The 15,956-nt window shown below is 37.4% G+C and overlaps 1 protein-coding gene across 3 annotated transcripts in view; it reads left to right on the top strand.

The window, feature by feature from the left end:
• The window catches only part of SNX13 (sorting nexin 13), a 106,434-nt gene that overhangs the window by 64,584 nt on the left and 25,894 nt on the right, over positions 1-15,956 (top strand). For all 3 annotated transcript variants that reach the window (XM_070424395.1, XM_070424396.1, XM_070424397.1), the window contains exons 14-17: positions 3,122-3,226; positions 4,083-4,215; positions 10,124-10,161; positions 13,683-13,752. In XM_070424395.1, coding sequence (XP_070280496.1) covers positions 3,122-3,226; positions 4,083-4,215; positions 10,124-10,161; positions 13,683-13,752 — 346 coding nt within the window. The remainder of the gene's footprint in view (positions 1-3,121; positions 3,227-4,082; positions 4,216-10,123; positions 10,162-13,682; positions 13,753-15,956) is intronic.

Here is a 15,956-nt window from a genome sequence, read left to right as displayed (position 1 = left end):
GCCCCAACTCCCCTATTGGCCCTACTCTGTGAGTGACAGGGAGGAGCTCCTCAACCCCCTGATCGGCCCTGCTCTGTGCGTGACAGGGGGGAGCTCCTCAACCCCCTGATCGGCCCTGCAATGTGTGTGACAGGGTATGGAGCCCCAACCCTCCTGATGGGCCCTGCTCTGTGCATGACAGGGGGTGGCGCCGCAACTTCCCTATCGACCCTGCCTTGAGTGTGACAGGGGGCAGTGCCCCAACCCCCCAATCGGCCGTAACCTGAGCGTGACTAGGGGTGGCATCGCAACCTCCCGATCCACCCTGCTCTGTGCATGACAGGGGGCAGTGCCCCAACTCCCTAATCGGCCCAGCTCTGAGCCCGACCAGGAGCTGCACCTAGGGATTGGGCCTGCCCTCTGCCACCCGGGAGCAAGCCTAAGCCAGCAGGTCATTATCTCCCGAGGGGTCCCAGACTGCGAGAGGGCACAGGACGGGCTGAGGGACCCCCCTCTCCTCCTCCGAGTGCACAAATTTTTGTGCAGGGGGCCTCTAGTATATATATAAAAGGCTAATATGCTAAGTGTCCATCCCACCGGTAGCTATGATGCATACTGGCCACCAGGGGGCAGACACTCTACACAGGAGCTGCTGAGCTGCAGTGACTTGGCAGTGGTGGTTCTTAGGTGATGCACCCCTGAAACCAGAGAGGATGAAGCCCGATTATTCATAGGGTCGCACAGTTCTACCTTCGGCTGTGGGCTGTGTTGTTGCTGGGGCACTGTTGGCTCTGAATCTGGTTTACTGCACTTGAGTTTGCATTCCACACCCTGTACGACAGCAACTTTGCAGAGTGCCCTCTCGCACTCCGGGACCCCTCGGGGGAAGTTGGAGAGCCACTGGTTTCGGCCCAATCCTTACAGGCTAGGCCGAGGGACCCCACCTGTCAGAGGGAACCTCACTTTGCAGATGCCCTTCGAGCCACAGCACCACCCAAGATGCAGCCGGCTGGGGAGGGACAGAGGGAGGTTGGTTCCAGGGTGTGTCTGGCCCATCTCACTCAGTCCCGCCCTGCCGGCCACCTTTTAATTAATTTCCTTTTAATGTGCACAAATCCGTGCACTGGGTCACTAGTTTTATAATAAAAGGGTTAATTGATCAGGGTGATAAAACAATCAGAAACATAAAAAGCCCCCACATTCATGGGAAAAAAAACACAACCTGACAAAATTGAAGAGAGAAATAGATAATTTAGCAATAATAGTTTAAGACTTCAGTACCCACTCTAATTAACTGATAGAACAATAGGATAGAATTGTTAAATTGGTAAGAGAAATAAATGAGATGTAGGCTTAAGAGTAGAGCTGGAAGTCAAAGTGAATTTTACATTTTGATTGTGCTGTTTTACCACTATGTAAAAGAAAAGGATTTTCTAAAGGCTGCAGGCAGATCAGAGAAGTTTTACTAAAAAGAGAAACACACAAAGTAAAAATATCCTATGGGTTCATGGAATAAAACGAAAAGTAATTTTTTAAATTAAATATAGATAATATCCTAGTATATGTATAATTTCATTTTTAAATCATATTTATGTATATTAAGAATATGCAATAATATAACCAATAATATTTAAATATCTAATACTTACAAAGTTAAAATTAATTGCTGTAACAGAGGACAAAAACATAAGTACTTTATTATATACTTTTAATAATACTTGTATTATTAGTTCTATTAATACTAATTGCCATTGTTTACTAGTCCTGTTATTTTGTTTAACCACATTTGTGTAATAGAAAAGTAAAGAATACAGATTAATACATAATTTTGGAAAACAGTCACTTTTGTATTATTAAGGCAATAACAAATGTGTAAACTTATTTCTTCTATATTACTTTTCTGAGTGGGGCAGTCTGGTAAGTTGTGACCTATGATAGCTCTCCAGAAGTGTTGGTCACCCTATACCAGGGAGCCTTAATCCAATTCTGTGTACCAGAGTTTATAGGAAAAATTGAATAAATATAAAATGTTATTTTTAAATTTGCCTCTTATTTTCTAGAAACTGAGTTTAGAGAGCTTAGAGGATAAATGAAAGGACAGAACCAACTAACATCATGTTCCTCTCTAATCTTTGTCACATACTCGGAGTTGTTTAGCTCTCCTATTCCTGTTTCAGGGGAAAACATAAACACACACACTACACCACACCCTTTTATACACAAACAACAGATAAGCACCCTTCTGTCTCCCAAAATGAAAACCACTATATGACCTGCTTGGACTTACTAACAATAATGTTGAATTAACAAGGGAGCATTATAAGTTCTGTAGCCCTTTTTCTACAAAATTATACCATGCTGTATACTTTTTCTTCTTTTATCCCTTTTCTTGATTTATTCATTCTGTTCTTTAGATACTTTATTGGATAGCATGGAGAAATTATTTAAAATATGCATTCTTTTGCTAGTTTTCTAAGAGTTAACATCCTGATCACTTGATTTCCGGAGCCTTCAGAACTAAAACTTCGAAATTGACATCATAAAGATGACCATATTCCTAGATTTCAGCATTTTTTTCTTTCAGTAAAGTAATTTTTCACATTGAACATCAGATTTTGGAAGTTGTTGGAACAGATGAACTTTTCAGATAAATTTCCTCTCATATCACAATGGAACTTTGCTGCAGTTTTATAAAACCAACTTTAGGATAAAGGTAGTCTCTTTTAAAAGGCATTCAAAGGGTCATTTCTATTGTTAAGTGGTAAGTAACAAATGGCTTATTATTTTGGCAGTTGTAGTAAATACACACCCAGCAGGACTACTGAATGTTCAGAACCATCTCCTAATGAAAGTATTTCCTATGTGCCAGACATTGTGTTTGTATGGTTTACATAAATCTCTTTTAATCCTTGTAACAACTTTAGTAGTATTTCCATTTTGCAGATTGAGTAAATGTTTGTCTACCAGGCTACTATATTACGCAATGACAAGGAAATTCTAGCTCTTATATCAGCCTTCTTAAACATCAAGTTATCATTTACGAACCAAGCATTTTCTGGCAGTTACTTTCAATAGTATCAAGGTTTAAATTGTATTTAGAAATTCCAAAGATAATTATTACTGTAATTTTTCTGTTTGTTAGGCATCTCCACGGGTTATTGTTGATGATTATTTGGTAGCAAAATTAGCAGATACCTTGAATCATGAAGATCCAACTCCTGAAATCTTTGATGACATTCAAAGAAAGGTATTATATACAACATTTATTATTAGATCTTTCTTGAAAATATGTATATTTCCACATCATGTAGTTGTAAAAAATTGCTTGGCTGGAGTGGCTCAGTTGATTGGAGCATCATCTCATGTACCTAAGTTGCTTGTTTGATCCCAGTCGGGGCATGTACCTGACTGTAGGTTCAATGCCTCATCGGGCATGCACTGAAGGCAGTCAATCCATGTTTCTTTCTCACATCAGTGTTTCTCTTTCTCTCCCTTTCTCTCTCTAACCATGTCCTCAGGTGAGGATTTAAAAAAAAGAGAGGGGAAACTAATGAGTTATGGTAATAATACTTCTCAATTACAAAAAAGATGGGCCACTTTGCTAGTTTATTTATTTATTTAACAAGGGAGGGAAATCCTTATTTTAGGCTGTTTTATATCAGTCTGACTGCAGAGCCAGATATACAATCTTAGAATTTCATGAATTGATGATGTAAATAAATAATGTCACTCATATTTATTTGAATGTGTTTGAGTCTTTGGGTGGACTTGTTTCTTAGAGAATACCACTTACTAGAACATCTTCTATAATAATAAAAGTGTAATATGCTAATTAGACCGGGCATCCTTCTGGACGACCTTCCGGATAAAGCTGAGGCTGCGAGGGTCGAGCCCCTTGCACGAATTTCATGTATCGGGCCTAGAGTTATGTATAATCTGCTATCATATGACATATGTTGTAGTGGGACCCCTTTCAATGCAATTTCAGTACTATTAGACCAGAGAAATCACTAGTTGTGACAACATCTTGTAAATATGGAGCCTGTGATTCATTACAGCAAGACCATTTTCTTTGTTAATGATTGAATATCTTCATTCAATAGGTGTATGAATTGATGCTACGAGATGAAAGATTTTATCCTTCCTTCAGACAGAATGCACTTTATGTGCGCATGTTAGCTGAGCTGGACATGTTAAAAGATCCTAGTTTCAGAGGATCAGATGATGGTGATGGAGGTATGTGACACACATTGCACATTTATATGTTTATGTATTTCTATATGTTCTTTGGTGTTGTTAATCTTTACCCGAGGATATGTTTCCATTGACTTTTAGAGAGAGTGTGGAAGGGATGGGGAGCAGCAGACAGAGGGAAACATCAATGTGAGAGAGACACATTGATTGCCTCCTGCATGCTTCCCAACCAGGACCAGTAATCAAGCATGCAACTGGGGTACATGCTCTTGACAGGAATCGAACCCAGGACCCTTCAGTCCACGGACTGATGCTCTGTCCACTGAGCCAAACTGGTTAGGGCTGTATTTCTGTATATTCTGCTTACCAAATAAAGGACCTTTCAGACAAGATAAATTTTCTTGAAGTTCAAATATAAATTGTTATATATTTAAAAACCTATAAATGAGTGACAATGTTTAGTTACCATACTAAATTAAAATGTTGAAAATATAACAATAGATTAAAATGTGAATCTATAGAAACCTTGAATTCTTAAATAAAATTTTTTTGAGTTTTTTTCATATAAATACTTTTATGGTAAATAATATTTATGACTAAGATGTAACAGTAGGATTAGTGAGAAGATTAAATGAGAATTACAAGTACAGAGTATACCATAAACTATAAAACTTTATTTAAAAAAAATACAGTTTTTTTCTCTCTTTAATTATACTGTTTTTCCAAATCCTGTACAGCACAAGCTAGAAAAGCTATAGCAGTCATTTATTGTATTCTTTTTTTTTTTTTAAATATATTTTATTGATTTTTTTACAGAGAAGAAGGGAGAGGGATAGAGAGCCAGAAACATAGATGAGAGAGATTGATCAGCTGCCTCCTGCACGCCCCCCAGTGGGGATGTGCCCGCAACCAAGGTACATGCCCTTGACCAGAATCAAACCTGGGACCCCTGAGTCCGCAGGCCGACGCTCTCTCCACTGAGCCAAACCGGTCTCGGCCATTTATTGTATTCTTATAGTTTTTTCAAATGAGGTTACTATCAGCTTGGTATAGTGAGAAAAGCAGATTGTAAGAGTCAGAATAGTTATATTTTACTCCTGTTCTGCTACTTATTACCTGTGTGATGTTGGCTAAACAATTTCTTTAAGCCTCATTTTTCAAAATTGTGAGTCTGGATTAATAGTTTTCTCATAATAAATATCTTACCTCTGACTTATTGTCAGATTTAAATGGAATTATGTGTATGAAAATTATAAATTAAAACACATGTCAATTTTTATTGGTAGTAAATAATCAGTTATTTACTAATAGTGGGAGAGGCAGCCCTTAGAGCACAAGGTTCCAGATTCTTATGCCCAGTGTTTATTGTACTTGTGATCCCGTTCAGAAGTTCTTGTTAAACTCTGTTTAAATATCTAGGGTTTGATAAACTTTCTAGTATGTTCTAAGCAAATAAATAATGTAAATAAAAAGTAAATGGGAAAGATTTGACTAAGTAATAGTTTAAGAGAGTACTTTAATTATAATCATTTACTTATGAATAAGTTCATGAATAGGACCGTATGAGGTCCTATATTAGTGAGATTTTACTTTTCAAGTAATCTAAGAAATCTGTTTACAGATGTTTTCATTTGAGTTTTAATACCTTTAGTCTTAATTATTGACCTGATATCTTGGGTTTTTAATTTGCTACTCTTGTCTTATTTGTAAAAATAGAATAATATTTAACTGAATTTGATTGCATAATTAAGGAAGTTTTTTTCTTTCTTTTTTTTTTAATTCTCACCCAAGGAATGAGGCTATTTTCATTGATTTTTTTTTTTTTTTTTTTTTTTTTTTTTTTTTTTTTTATAAATCAGAGTAAAGAGGGTTTGGGGAGAAGAGAGAGAAACATTGATGTGAGAGAGACACATCAATTGGTTGCCTCCCACACACTCTCTGACTGGAGACGGGTATCAAACCTACAACCCAGGTATACACCCTTGACCAGGAATTGAACCCACGACCCTCTGGGGAGAGCAGGCTGACACTCTAACCATGGAGCCATGCTGGCTAGAGCCAGAAAAGATTTTTTAAGGAGTACTTCTGTGGGAGCTGAATAGTAAAATTCAGTTTACCTCAGATTTACTGTGTGATATATCTGTATGTAGTGTGTGTTGGAAAGTCTTATAGAGCTGCTGTGAAATGTGCAGTAGCAACTCTGCTTCCAGAGAGGATTGCTATCAGTATTTTAATTTTATGGACTTTAGAAATTTCTCAGTGTTGTGAAATGTATTTGTTATATTATTCAGAATGAAGGGAGATAACCTGTATCATAATTCTATCATTTAAAATGATGATAGTAACAATATATTCTATGGGAGTAGTTTTTGATGCTGTAGTGTAAGAACTCTTTCAAAGTCATCTTGACTTTTAGCTTCCATATAGATCTTTTTTTAGCCAGTCTATCTTCTTTTATGCAACTAACAGAAACAAAATTTATAAGCCATTTCAAACTGCTTCAAAACCTCATATTTACTTAAAACATAAAGTATATTTTTAAAAAGTTTTTCTGCAACTGGTTGTGATCTGAAGGAAACATACTTCTCTTATACATCAGTTATTGAGTAATCCCTTGCATTGGAATCATTGATTGTAGTTGGAATTGCATACATATGTCTCTTTTGTCTTTCTAGACCAGGGGTCCTCAAACTACGGCCCGCGGGCCCGCCGAAAACATTTATCCGGCCCGCCGGGTGTTTTTGCCGCTGCTGTGTGCATAGGAATTTGTTCATAGTTTTTTTTTAAACTATAGTCCGGCCCTCCAACAGTCTGAGGGACAGTGAATTGGCCCCCTGTTTAAAAAGTTTGAGGACCCCTGTTCTAGACATTGCTTTTTAACATTCCGTGTCCTAATTAATGAGCTTTTATATATTTTATCACAAAGAAATTGTCCCTCCCTTTTCTTTTGAAATCATTTGAAAAAAGCATGTGGAATAGTGTGTATAATACAAACTTATAAAAATAGCTGTCAGACCCTGGCTGGTGTGGCTCAGTTGGTTGCAGGTTCAATTCCTGGTCAGGGCACATACCTAGGTTTTGGGTTCCATCCCTGGTCTAGACTTGTACACAGTCGGGTAACTGATTGATGTTTCTCACATTAATGTTTCTTTTCTCTATCCTTCCACCCTCTCTAAAATAAACATATCCTGGGGTGGGGATTTGAATGATTGAATGAATGAATGTTAGGTGTATTGTCCTTGTCAGTGTTTAGGTTTTAGGCAGTTGCAACTTTTTCAAATAATAATGCTTATCTTTTCTTGTCTTTATAAGATTATTTAATAAAAAATAGGCCTTCCCCAAATTTTTTGTTTCATATTTATTTCCTGACTTTAAATTTAAGTGTACTTACACTTGGTGTATATTATACATTCTGAAATTTTGGCTACTTTTCTCAAATTAATATAAATTTGCTTTTAAGATCTCTTTAGAGATCCAAATTCATAAACTCTTAAGTGCTAGAAACCATACATATTAACTTTAAACTATAAATGAATATTGCTTTACCACATATTTATTTGGTAACTTAATTTGCTGAGATGTAGATAAAACCTGAGGCAAAAGACATTAGCCAGTTAACTGCCACGTGTCCAAAACGGAAACCATACCCACAAACCATGATATTTTGAATTTAATTTAAAAAAAATCATCTGGCTCTGGAGTTGAATAAAGGATGGCATTTTCTTTTTGTGAGGTGCTTGGTTCGATTATTTCTTCATCTGATGCCATTTATGGGGATTGAATTTTATTTGCACAATATGATATATTACAGCGATAAATTCAATAACAAAATAATAATTTTCAGTTTTACGGAAATATCAACAAAAGCGAGCTCAAAATAAAAATAAACCATCAACACAAAAAGTCTCGAAAACACTAAATTTTGTTGATGCTCCAAAGAAGAATGCACACCCTGTTTACCATTTTAGGCATTTAATTCATGACTAGAGGCCCGATGCACAAAGATTTGTGCAAGAATGAGCCTTCCTCCCCTTGGCTGCCAGCACCGCCTTTGCTCCTGCCGGAGCTGCCTTTCCACCTTCCCACACTGCCCAGAGACCCGGAGTGGCTGGGGCGGTGCTGAACGCCTGCGTTGTTGCCATGGTGACGACACAAGAGTCCCATCCCAGCCGCTTGGCACCTGCATATGCAAATTAACCTGCCATCTTTGTTGGGTTAATTTGCACACTCACTCCTGATTAGCTAGTGGACGTCATGAATGTATGGTCAATTTGCATCTTTCTTTTTTATTAGTGTAGATAACACAAACAAATCTCAAGTGTCGCAGTGTTTTATCTCTCGCGTGTCTGAGTGGCAGCCCTATATATTGATATTGGAATTTCTTCCATATGCACTGGAATATCTACAAATTTAAGTTACCATAATTTTCTTGACAAACCCAGAGATGTCACTAACAAGTCTGATTTTAAAATTGGGCAACCAGAGTTGATATGCGTGGTATGTGGGGGGCAGGTTCGCCACTTGCATCTATAGACACTTATGTGTACAAAGGGTTAATTTTCATAAAGTATAATTGACTTATTTTCTAACATTTTAAAAAATAATTTTAGTTGCTTTTTAATTAAGTGGCATTGCATATGGAGTTTTACATATATTTTGTTCTATTATTTACAGTGGTTTAAAAATCTAGACTTATAATGTTTTTGAACCAAATCTACCAAGATAAGTATACCTAAAGTTACGTTAAAAATCAGTCTGTTCTTCACACTAAAGAATAATTTTATTTGTAATATTTCTTAATCCAGAGAAACAGAAATAACAAAATACTTCTCACATATCGAACACTCAGTCTGCTATATTTTCCTCATGTTTATATTGTATTAGGCAACTTAATACCACACTATGAGGATAAAATAATTTAATAGTTGCTCTCTCTGTACATGAATGCCTGTGTGTGTGTGTGTGTGTGTGTGTGTGTGTAGGCAGCTTAGGTACATACAGAGTGGTGCAGAAGTAAGTTTACAGCTGTGAATACACAAAACACGTTTATTCTTACATTATTATTAATTGTATTGTCTTCAATATGAATAATTGTAAACCTATTTTTGTCCCACCTTGTATCCTATATAATAAAGAGGTAACATGCAAATTAACCCTTATGCCCTCACAAGATGGCTGCCTACGACCAGGCCGGCAGGGGGATTAGTGAGGGACAATCAAACGACTGAATAGCAGGCTGCGTGGGGCGACCAGGCCAGCGGGGGGGCCATGAGGGGTGACCAGGCTGGCAGGGGGGGCAGTTGAGGGCGATCAGGCCAGCAGGGGTGGGAAGTTGGGGCAACCAGGCCCGCAGGGAGGGCAGTAAGGGGTGACCAGGCCGGTGGGGGGGGCAGTTGGGAGCGACCAGGCCGGCAGGGAGTGGGAAGTTGGGGGTGACCTGGCCAGCAGCAGGAGGGCAGTTAGGGGCAACCAAGCCAAGCCAGCGGGGGGGGGGGGTGGGGGGTGGGGGGGGGGGCAGTTAGGGGCGATAAGGCCGGCACACCGAGGCAATTGCGGCCAGGCAGGCAAGCAGGTGAGCGATTAGGAGCCAGCGATCCAGGATTGTGAGAAGGCTGTCCGACTGCTGGCAGTTGGACATCCCCCAAGGTATCCAGGATCGGAGAGGGTGCAGGCTGGGGTGACTGGGCTTCTAGTGTATGTATGTATGTATATGTGTGTGTGTGTGTGTGTGTGTGTGTGTGTGTGTGTGTGTGTTTCACTGAAATTCCTGGCTGGGAAAACCATTGGGCTTAGGGGAACAGGTGTTTGGGATTAGTATATGACAGATTTCTTTCATCTTCTGTTATGTCTTTGGCTTGGCTAACTTTCATTCTTGGTGTTTGAATCTTAGATAAAGCAACAGTTTCAAAAGTCTTTTACTGTATACTAAGTTGAATTTTCTTTCCCACAGAATCTTTTAATGGGTCTCCTACAGGAAGCATAAATTTGGTACGTACTATTATGGGTACTTAATTATTAAAGTGGCTTGAAAATAATATGAGCTTTAACATGAAAATGAATAATATATTTAGAAGCCCCCATTAGTGTTATAGGAAATTGTACTTTTAAAGAAATGTTAAACTCAGATATAAGACATCTGTGAATTAGAATTTTAAAATGAAACTTATTTTCATTTAGTATTTTTAAATTACTCTGCTTAGTACAATGATAGGTAGTAAATTTGTGACATAAATAATTTACATTGGAATTAGTTTTCTTCTTTTGTATTTAGAAAAGAAATATAAAACTAGTTGGGATACCTGAAAACTTCTAGATATTTCTTAAAGTCTACACTATAACAAATTCAGGTGGTTGTAAATTTTTTTAATTGTAGAGAGTTTTATAGTGAATTAGGCAAGTATTCTATGATTATAGGTTTAAGAATGACAGGTTTTTAGCATATGAGCTGTCATTGATGTTTCATGTTATACAAGGTGAGCTGTGAAGTTATGAACATTTCAGTTCTTTTATAGTATTTCCATTGAATAATTTAATTCATAAAATGCTAGTAGGAAGAAATATTAGTGTTCTCTGAAGTTTCAGCTCAGAGTTTGCAGGGTGTTCCGGGAGATTGCTTGGTTTTTCCTTCCACCTACATAACTTTCTCTCAGACTTTTTGCAATAGCTAAGTGGTATAGAGGTCCATTATCTTATGTTGTTTTCTATACTATACACTTATTTCTAAAATAACCTCACTGACTAACTGCTCTATTACCATGCAAAGTATAACCTTCAACAAAATATTGCAGCAAATCAGCCAGAGTGTTATGTCAGATATTTTGTAACATTTAAAATGTTTTCCTAAATCATTTAGTATCATTATCATTTACTTGTTATATTCTATAGCTTTATAACAAAAAGGAATAGCTCCCAGAGCAGGAAGAAAATGTTAGCAAAATTTTCATTATATAGAATAAGTTTCCAATATAACAAAACCTTTTGTTGGTTTTAAAGAGAGTGGAAGGGAGGGAGGGGGAGAGAGAGAGAAACAGAGAGAGAGAGAAGCATCGATGTGAGAGAGACACATGGATTGGTTGCCTTCTGTACATGCACGGACCAGGTTGGGGATGGAACCTGCAACCCAGGTATGTGCTTTTGACCAGGAGTTGAACTTGGACCCTTAGGTGTGCAGGCCAACACTCTGTTCCCTGAGCCACACCAGCCAGGGTGAAAACTTGGTTGTTTTATGTTCCCTGTGCTGGTTTGTAATTAGAAGATAGCGTAGATAATCTAAATTTTGTAGAATACTCTATTTCCTCTGCGTCTTTTCTCTTTCATATAAGGGTAATATTAAAGCAAAGATTGTGCCATTTCTACTGCAATATTTTATTATAGGTCATATGAGCACTTAAAAATAAACCCTATTTCTTTTTAAAGTATTTTCATTCATATTCTATCCTGACATAGTTTAGAGCTGGCATTATATTATTGGGAAAAGTAGATTCAGGAGAGACCGGGTGATATGGCTAAAGTCTCTTATGGTATCAGTGGTGAAGCTGGACTAGACCTGATTTAATTTGATGATCCCTCCCACTTGACTTGACCAGGGGAGTGCAGTGATATCTGTATGGATTTATCACATTTGCCTCTCTTAATGATCGGTCTTTAGTAGATACACTTTTGGCTGTCTTAGAGTGCACTTGCCTTAATTTAAATGGTTTTATAGCATCGGTATGGCGCATTCTAATCATTTAGGTGACTCTTTTAGTAATAATTGGTAATATCACATTAGGACTTCAAAGTTCATTCAGTTCATTTGGTTATTGAAGTGTAAAGTATGTCAGAATCATATGTTTGTGTGTCAGAGGTCCCCAGCACCACTCCTATGACCAGTGATTTACTAAGAGGTGTCACAGACCACGACATAGTCATACTCATGGCTAGGATTTATGACAGTAGGTCCTTGGGTTACGTGGGAGATCCATTCCTAGGGCGGCACGGCGTAAGGCGATTTTCGCCGTAAGTTGGAACCCACCTACATAAGCACCTACGTCACTCACATGGAGCACATACACAGCAGTAATGAAGTGAAACAGTAAAAAAAATTTAAAAGAAAGATAACAATTCTTGACCTTTACTTGTGGTAAATAAATAATAAAAAACATAAAGCACATATGTACATACGTCAAAATGACGGAACTTTTTTTTTATATAAATAAATGGGAGATGGCAACGTAACCACGAAGCGACATACGTCGAGTCTGATGTAACCCGAGGACTGTCTGTATAGCGAAACGATATAAAGCAAAATCAGCAAAGGGAAAAGTTACATGGAGTAAAGCCTAGAGTAAACCCGGCACAAATTACCAAGAAATCCCATGGCACAAACTTAATTCCCCCATGATGAATGTGATAGCACAGGTGAAATGCTGCCACTAGGAAAGCTACCAAACTAAGTGCCTAGGGTTTTTATTGGAGGCAGGTCATATACGCACACTCTGCCTAGCATATGCCAAAATTCCAGATTTCCAGAAGGAAAGCAGGTGTTCAGGATAAACCACATCCTTGTATAAACAACTCAGGTAGTGTGAGCCACTCTTAGCAGTTAGGGAATGGCAGGAACCTTCCCTAAATCAAATTCCCAGATGCCATCCAAGGGCCAAGATTGCAAGCAGTCTCACGTAGTTTGAACCCTGCTCTATTAACTCTTTTCTGTACAGTCTGTCTTCATTATATGATTATTTTCTTTTCTATGTGTGGAGACTATAAGTGTATATATATATATATATACACACACACACACACACACACACACACACACACACACATATATATAATTTTAAATTTAGACCCAAAAGCCATAGTTATAAAAGATCTCGATCAATTAGTAATAATTTTTGTTTGTGAAATTAATTTTGAAAATTAATTATTTAAAATCTTGGACTATGGATTCAGTCCGTTTAATACATAATCATAATAATAGTTAACATTTTTTGGATTAGGCAGTCTTCTAAATATTTTACATGTCTTCTCATTTAATCCTCACATAATCCTGTGACGTAGGTGCCTTTATTTTATTTTATAAAGAATCTAAATTAACTAAAATTATTTTTAAATTAACAAAAGTGCAGTTAAATAATACAGAGTTGTCTGTAGTATATCTCAGCATTTTAAAAAATCAAAACATTTAATTAAAATATGTCCACTTATTTTTATCCCCATTTTTTCTTGCCGTGTATTGACTATAACTGAGAGGTAGCAAATTTTAGCATATGGACAAGCAATGAAGGAAGAAATAATCTGATGGATTAATAGTATTTCTAAATTACTTTGTTTTATAGTTTCTTAATCTTGGCTTTTCTTTTTCCTGTTGGTGTAAAAGTGAGGATTATTGTTGAAGGGGTGGGTATACAAATAATATAAAGATTATATGGGGCAAAGCTGAGTAATGCATATGTGATGTGGAATTCTTTAACACTTTTTTCCTATGTAATTAAAATCTTGTTTTTTGATTCCCCCTCTCCCCCAAGTCTTTAGATGACCTTTCAAATGTATCTTCTGATGATTTAATACAACTTCATGCTTACATTTCAGACACAGGTAAGAGACTTAAAAGTTTGATTATTATTACCCTTACATTATTTTCCACATTTATTTTTATAAACCATTCTTCGATAGTCATATTTTTAAGTTAATTTTTCCCCTGCAGCATGTTCCTCATTAAATTCTTTGAAATTTACTTACTTGTGTATATAGGTATTTTCTTTCTGTAAGGTTGTCACTGTTAACATTTTAAAAAGCTCAAATTCTAAGTATTTTGTCATTGCTAATAAACTCGAACCAATCTTTCTCTCTTCTTGTTTGCATCTAGCTGATATTTGTCCGCATAATTCTCATTAAATGATTTGGGAGACAGATTTTAGTTCAAAATTTGTTTTCATGAATACAAAGCCAATTAGATAACTGAATAAATGAAGCTTTTAGAGGTATAGGAGTTTACAGAAGTTCGAGACATGCTTGGATTAGGTGAGAAACCTTGTAAGATTTTGTGTCTCAATCAGCAATATGGTTAGTGGACTGAGAAAAAAAATAAATATTCATCATTGCCATTAGGTTATTAGATAAAGTCAGTAAGTAGTAGATAATGACATTTTCTTACGTGGTCTCTCCCTGGTCCTAGAATATAGGAGTATTGTGATAGATTGCATATTAAAGTATAGACATACTGAGATATAAATCTCAGTTCAATTTAATGCTTACATTTTAGATACTGAAATGAAATTTATAGTATAAGTGCAGTTTAAAAGATAATTGGCATTATTTTTTTAAATCTGTTTTCTTTTGCTTTTACTGGAGCTGGAATCTCATTTTGCATTCTGTTCTCTGCTAAATTTCTGTAATAACTTATCTATAATTTCTGTCTCAGTTCCTTTTTTTTTTTACATGTAGTTGGTGTACACATTACTTTGCTCTTAAAGGTCTTAGATAAAAACCTTGTCAATAAAACCAGGTTGCTTTTCTTTCTAGCTTTTGCTAGAGTTGTCCCACCTTTTCCTTCATTCAAATTTTAAATTATTTTATAAACCTCTATTTTCTTGGTTGGCTTGTCTTCCCAATATGAAAGCCTTTGTTAAAGTGCAGACATTTAGTATTTGTGCTTTTACTTCTTTCTTGAAGACCTTAAGCTTTCATGGCTAGAGGAAGATGCTCATGCCCATATTTCTTTTGTGGATCTTTCTCTTCTCTGAGAGTTCTGATTTTCCAGCCGCATTGTCCATTTATTCAGCAAGTATTTATTAGCTTCTTGTAGGAAGCACAATGCTAAGCATTTTTAATAAATTGTTATTCTTGTCAGACAAACATTTAAATACTAAAGAAGCAGCATACATAGTAGTTAGGAGCACAACTTTTTATCCAGATTGCTTGGGTTGAAACCTGAGCTTTGCCACTTAATACTTGGGTGAAATTGGGTGGGTTCTTTATCTTCTGTTCTTCAATTTTATTATATGTAAAATAGGATAATAATACTAATAATCAGTAATGCTTACCTCATAGGGGTTATTATAGGACTAATGAACTCATTACAATAGTAATAACACGATGGGGATTTTATATTAGTGCTTGTTCTAGAAATATTTATTCTATCAACTAGAGGCCTGAGTGTGGTCCTGCTGGCCCGCCCCAATTGGGGCCCATTGGGCCAGGCTGGCTGTGGGGAAGGGCCGTGGGCATCCGGGGAGAGGGGCCGGGGGCGGTTGGCGGTCGGCCCCGCCCCTGATCGGGGTGTTGGGGGCAGATCAGGGGCAGGGCCGGCTGGGGTGGGGGGGTGGACAATAGGGGCCTGGATCAGGCTTGCTGGCTGCCACAGTGCGCGTCATAGCCACTGGTCGTTCTGGTTGTTTTGCCGTTCTGGCCGCTGGGCTTTTATATATATAGATTGGCCTCCTGAGTCTCTCTGAATCTAGATCTTCACACTCTTAACATCTTTATTATAGGAAGAACTGACAGTCTAGTGCAGGGGTCCTCAAACTTTTTAAACAGGGGGCCAGTTCACTGTCCCTCAGACCGTTGGAGGGCCGGACTATAGTTTAAAAAAAAACTATGAACAAATTCCTATGCACACTGCACATATCTTATTTTGAAGTAAAAAAACAAAACAGGAACAAATACAATATTTGTATTTGCATGTGGCCCGCGGGCCGTAGTTTGAGGACCCCTGGTCTAGTGTAGTGCTACTCAAAGAGTGGTCCATAGACAAGTGCTTACTGCTTCCTTCATTGCGAAATCTTGCTTTAAAAAATATT

This window comes from Myotis yumanensis, unplaced genomic scaffold (assembly GCF_028538775.1).
Source record: "Myotis yumanensis isolate MYYU_CA2020_CCGP unplaced genomic scaffold, mMyoYum1.0.hap1 SCAF_9, whole genome shotgun sequence".
In the NCBI taxonomy this organism is placed as follows: domain Eukaryota; kingdom Metazoa; phylum Chordata; class Mammalia; order Chiroptera; family Vespertilionidae; genus Myotis; species Myotis yumanensis.
Note: the sequence above shows the minus strand (reverse complement) of the source record. Positions and strands in the feature narration are given on the sequence as shown.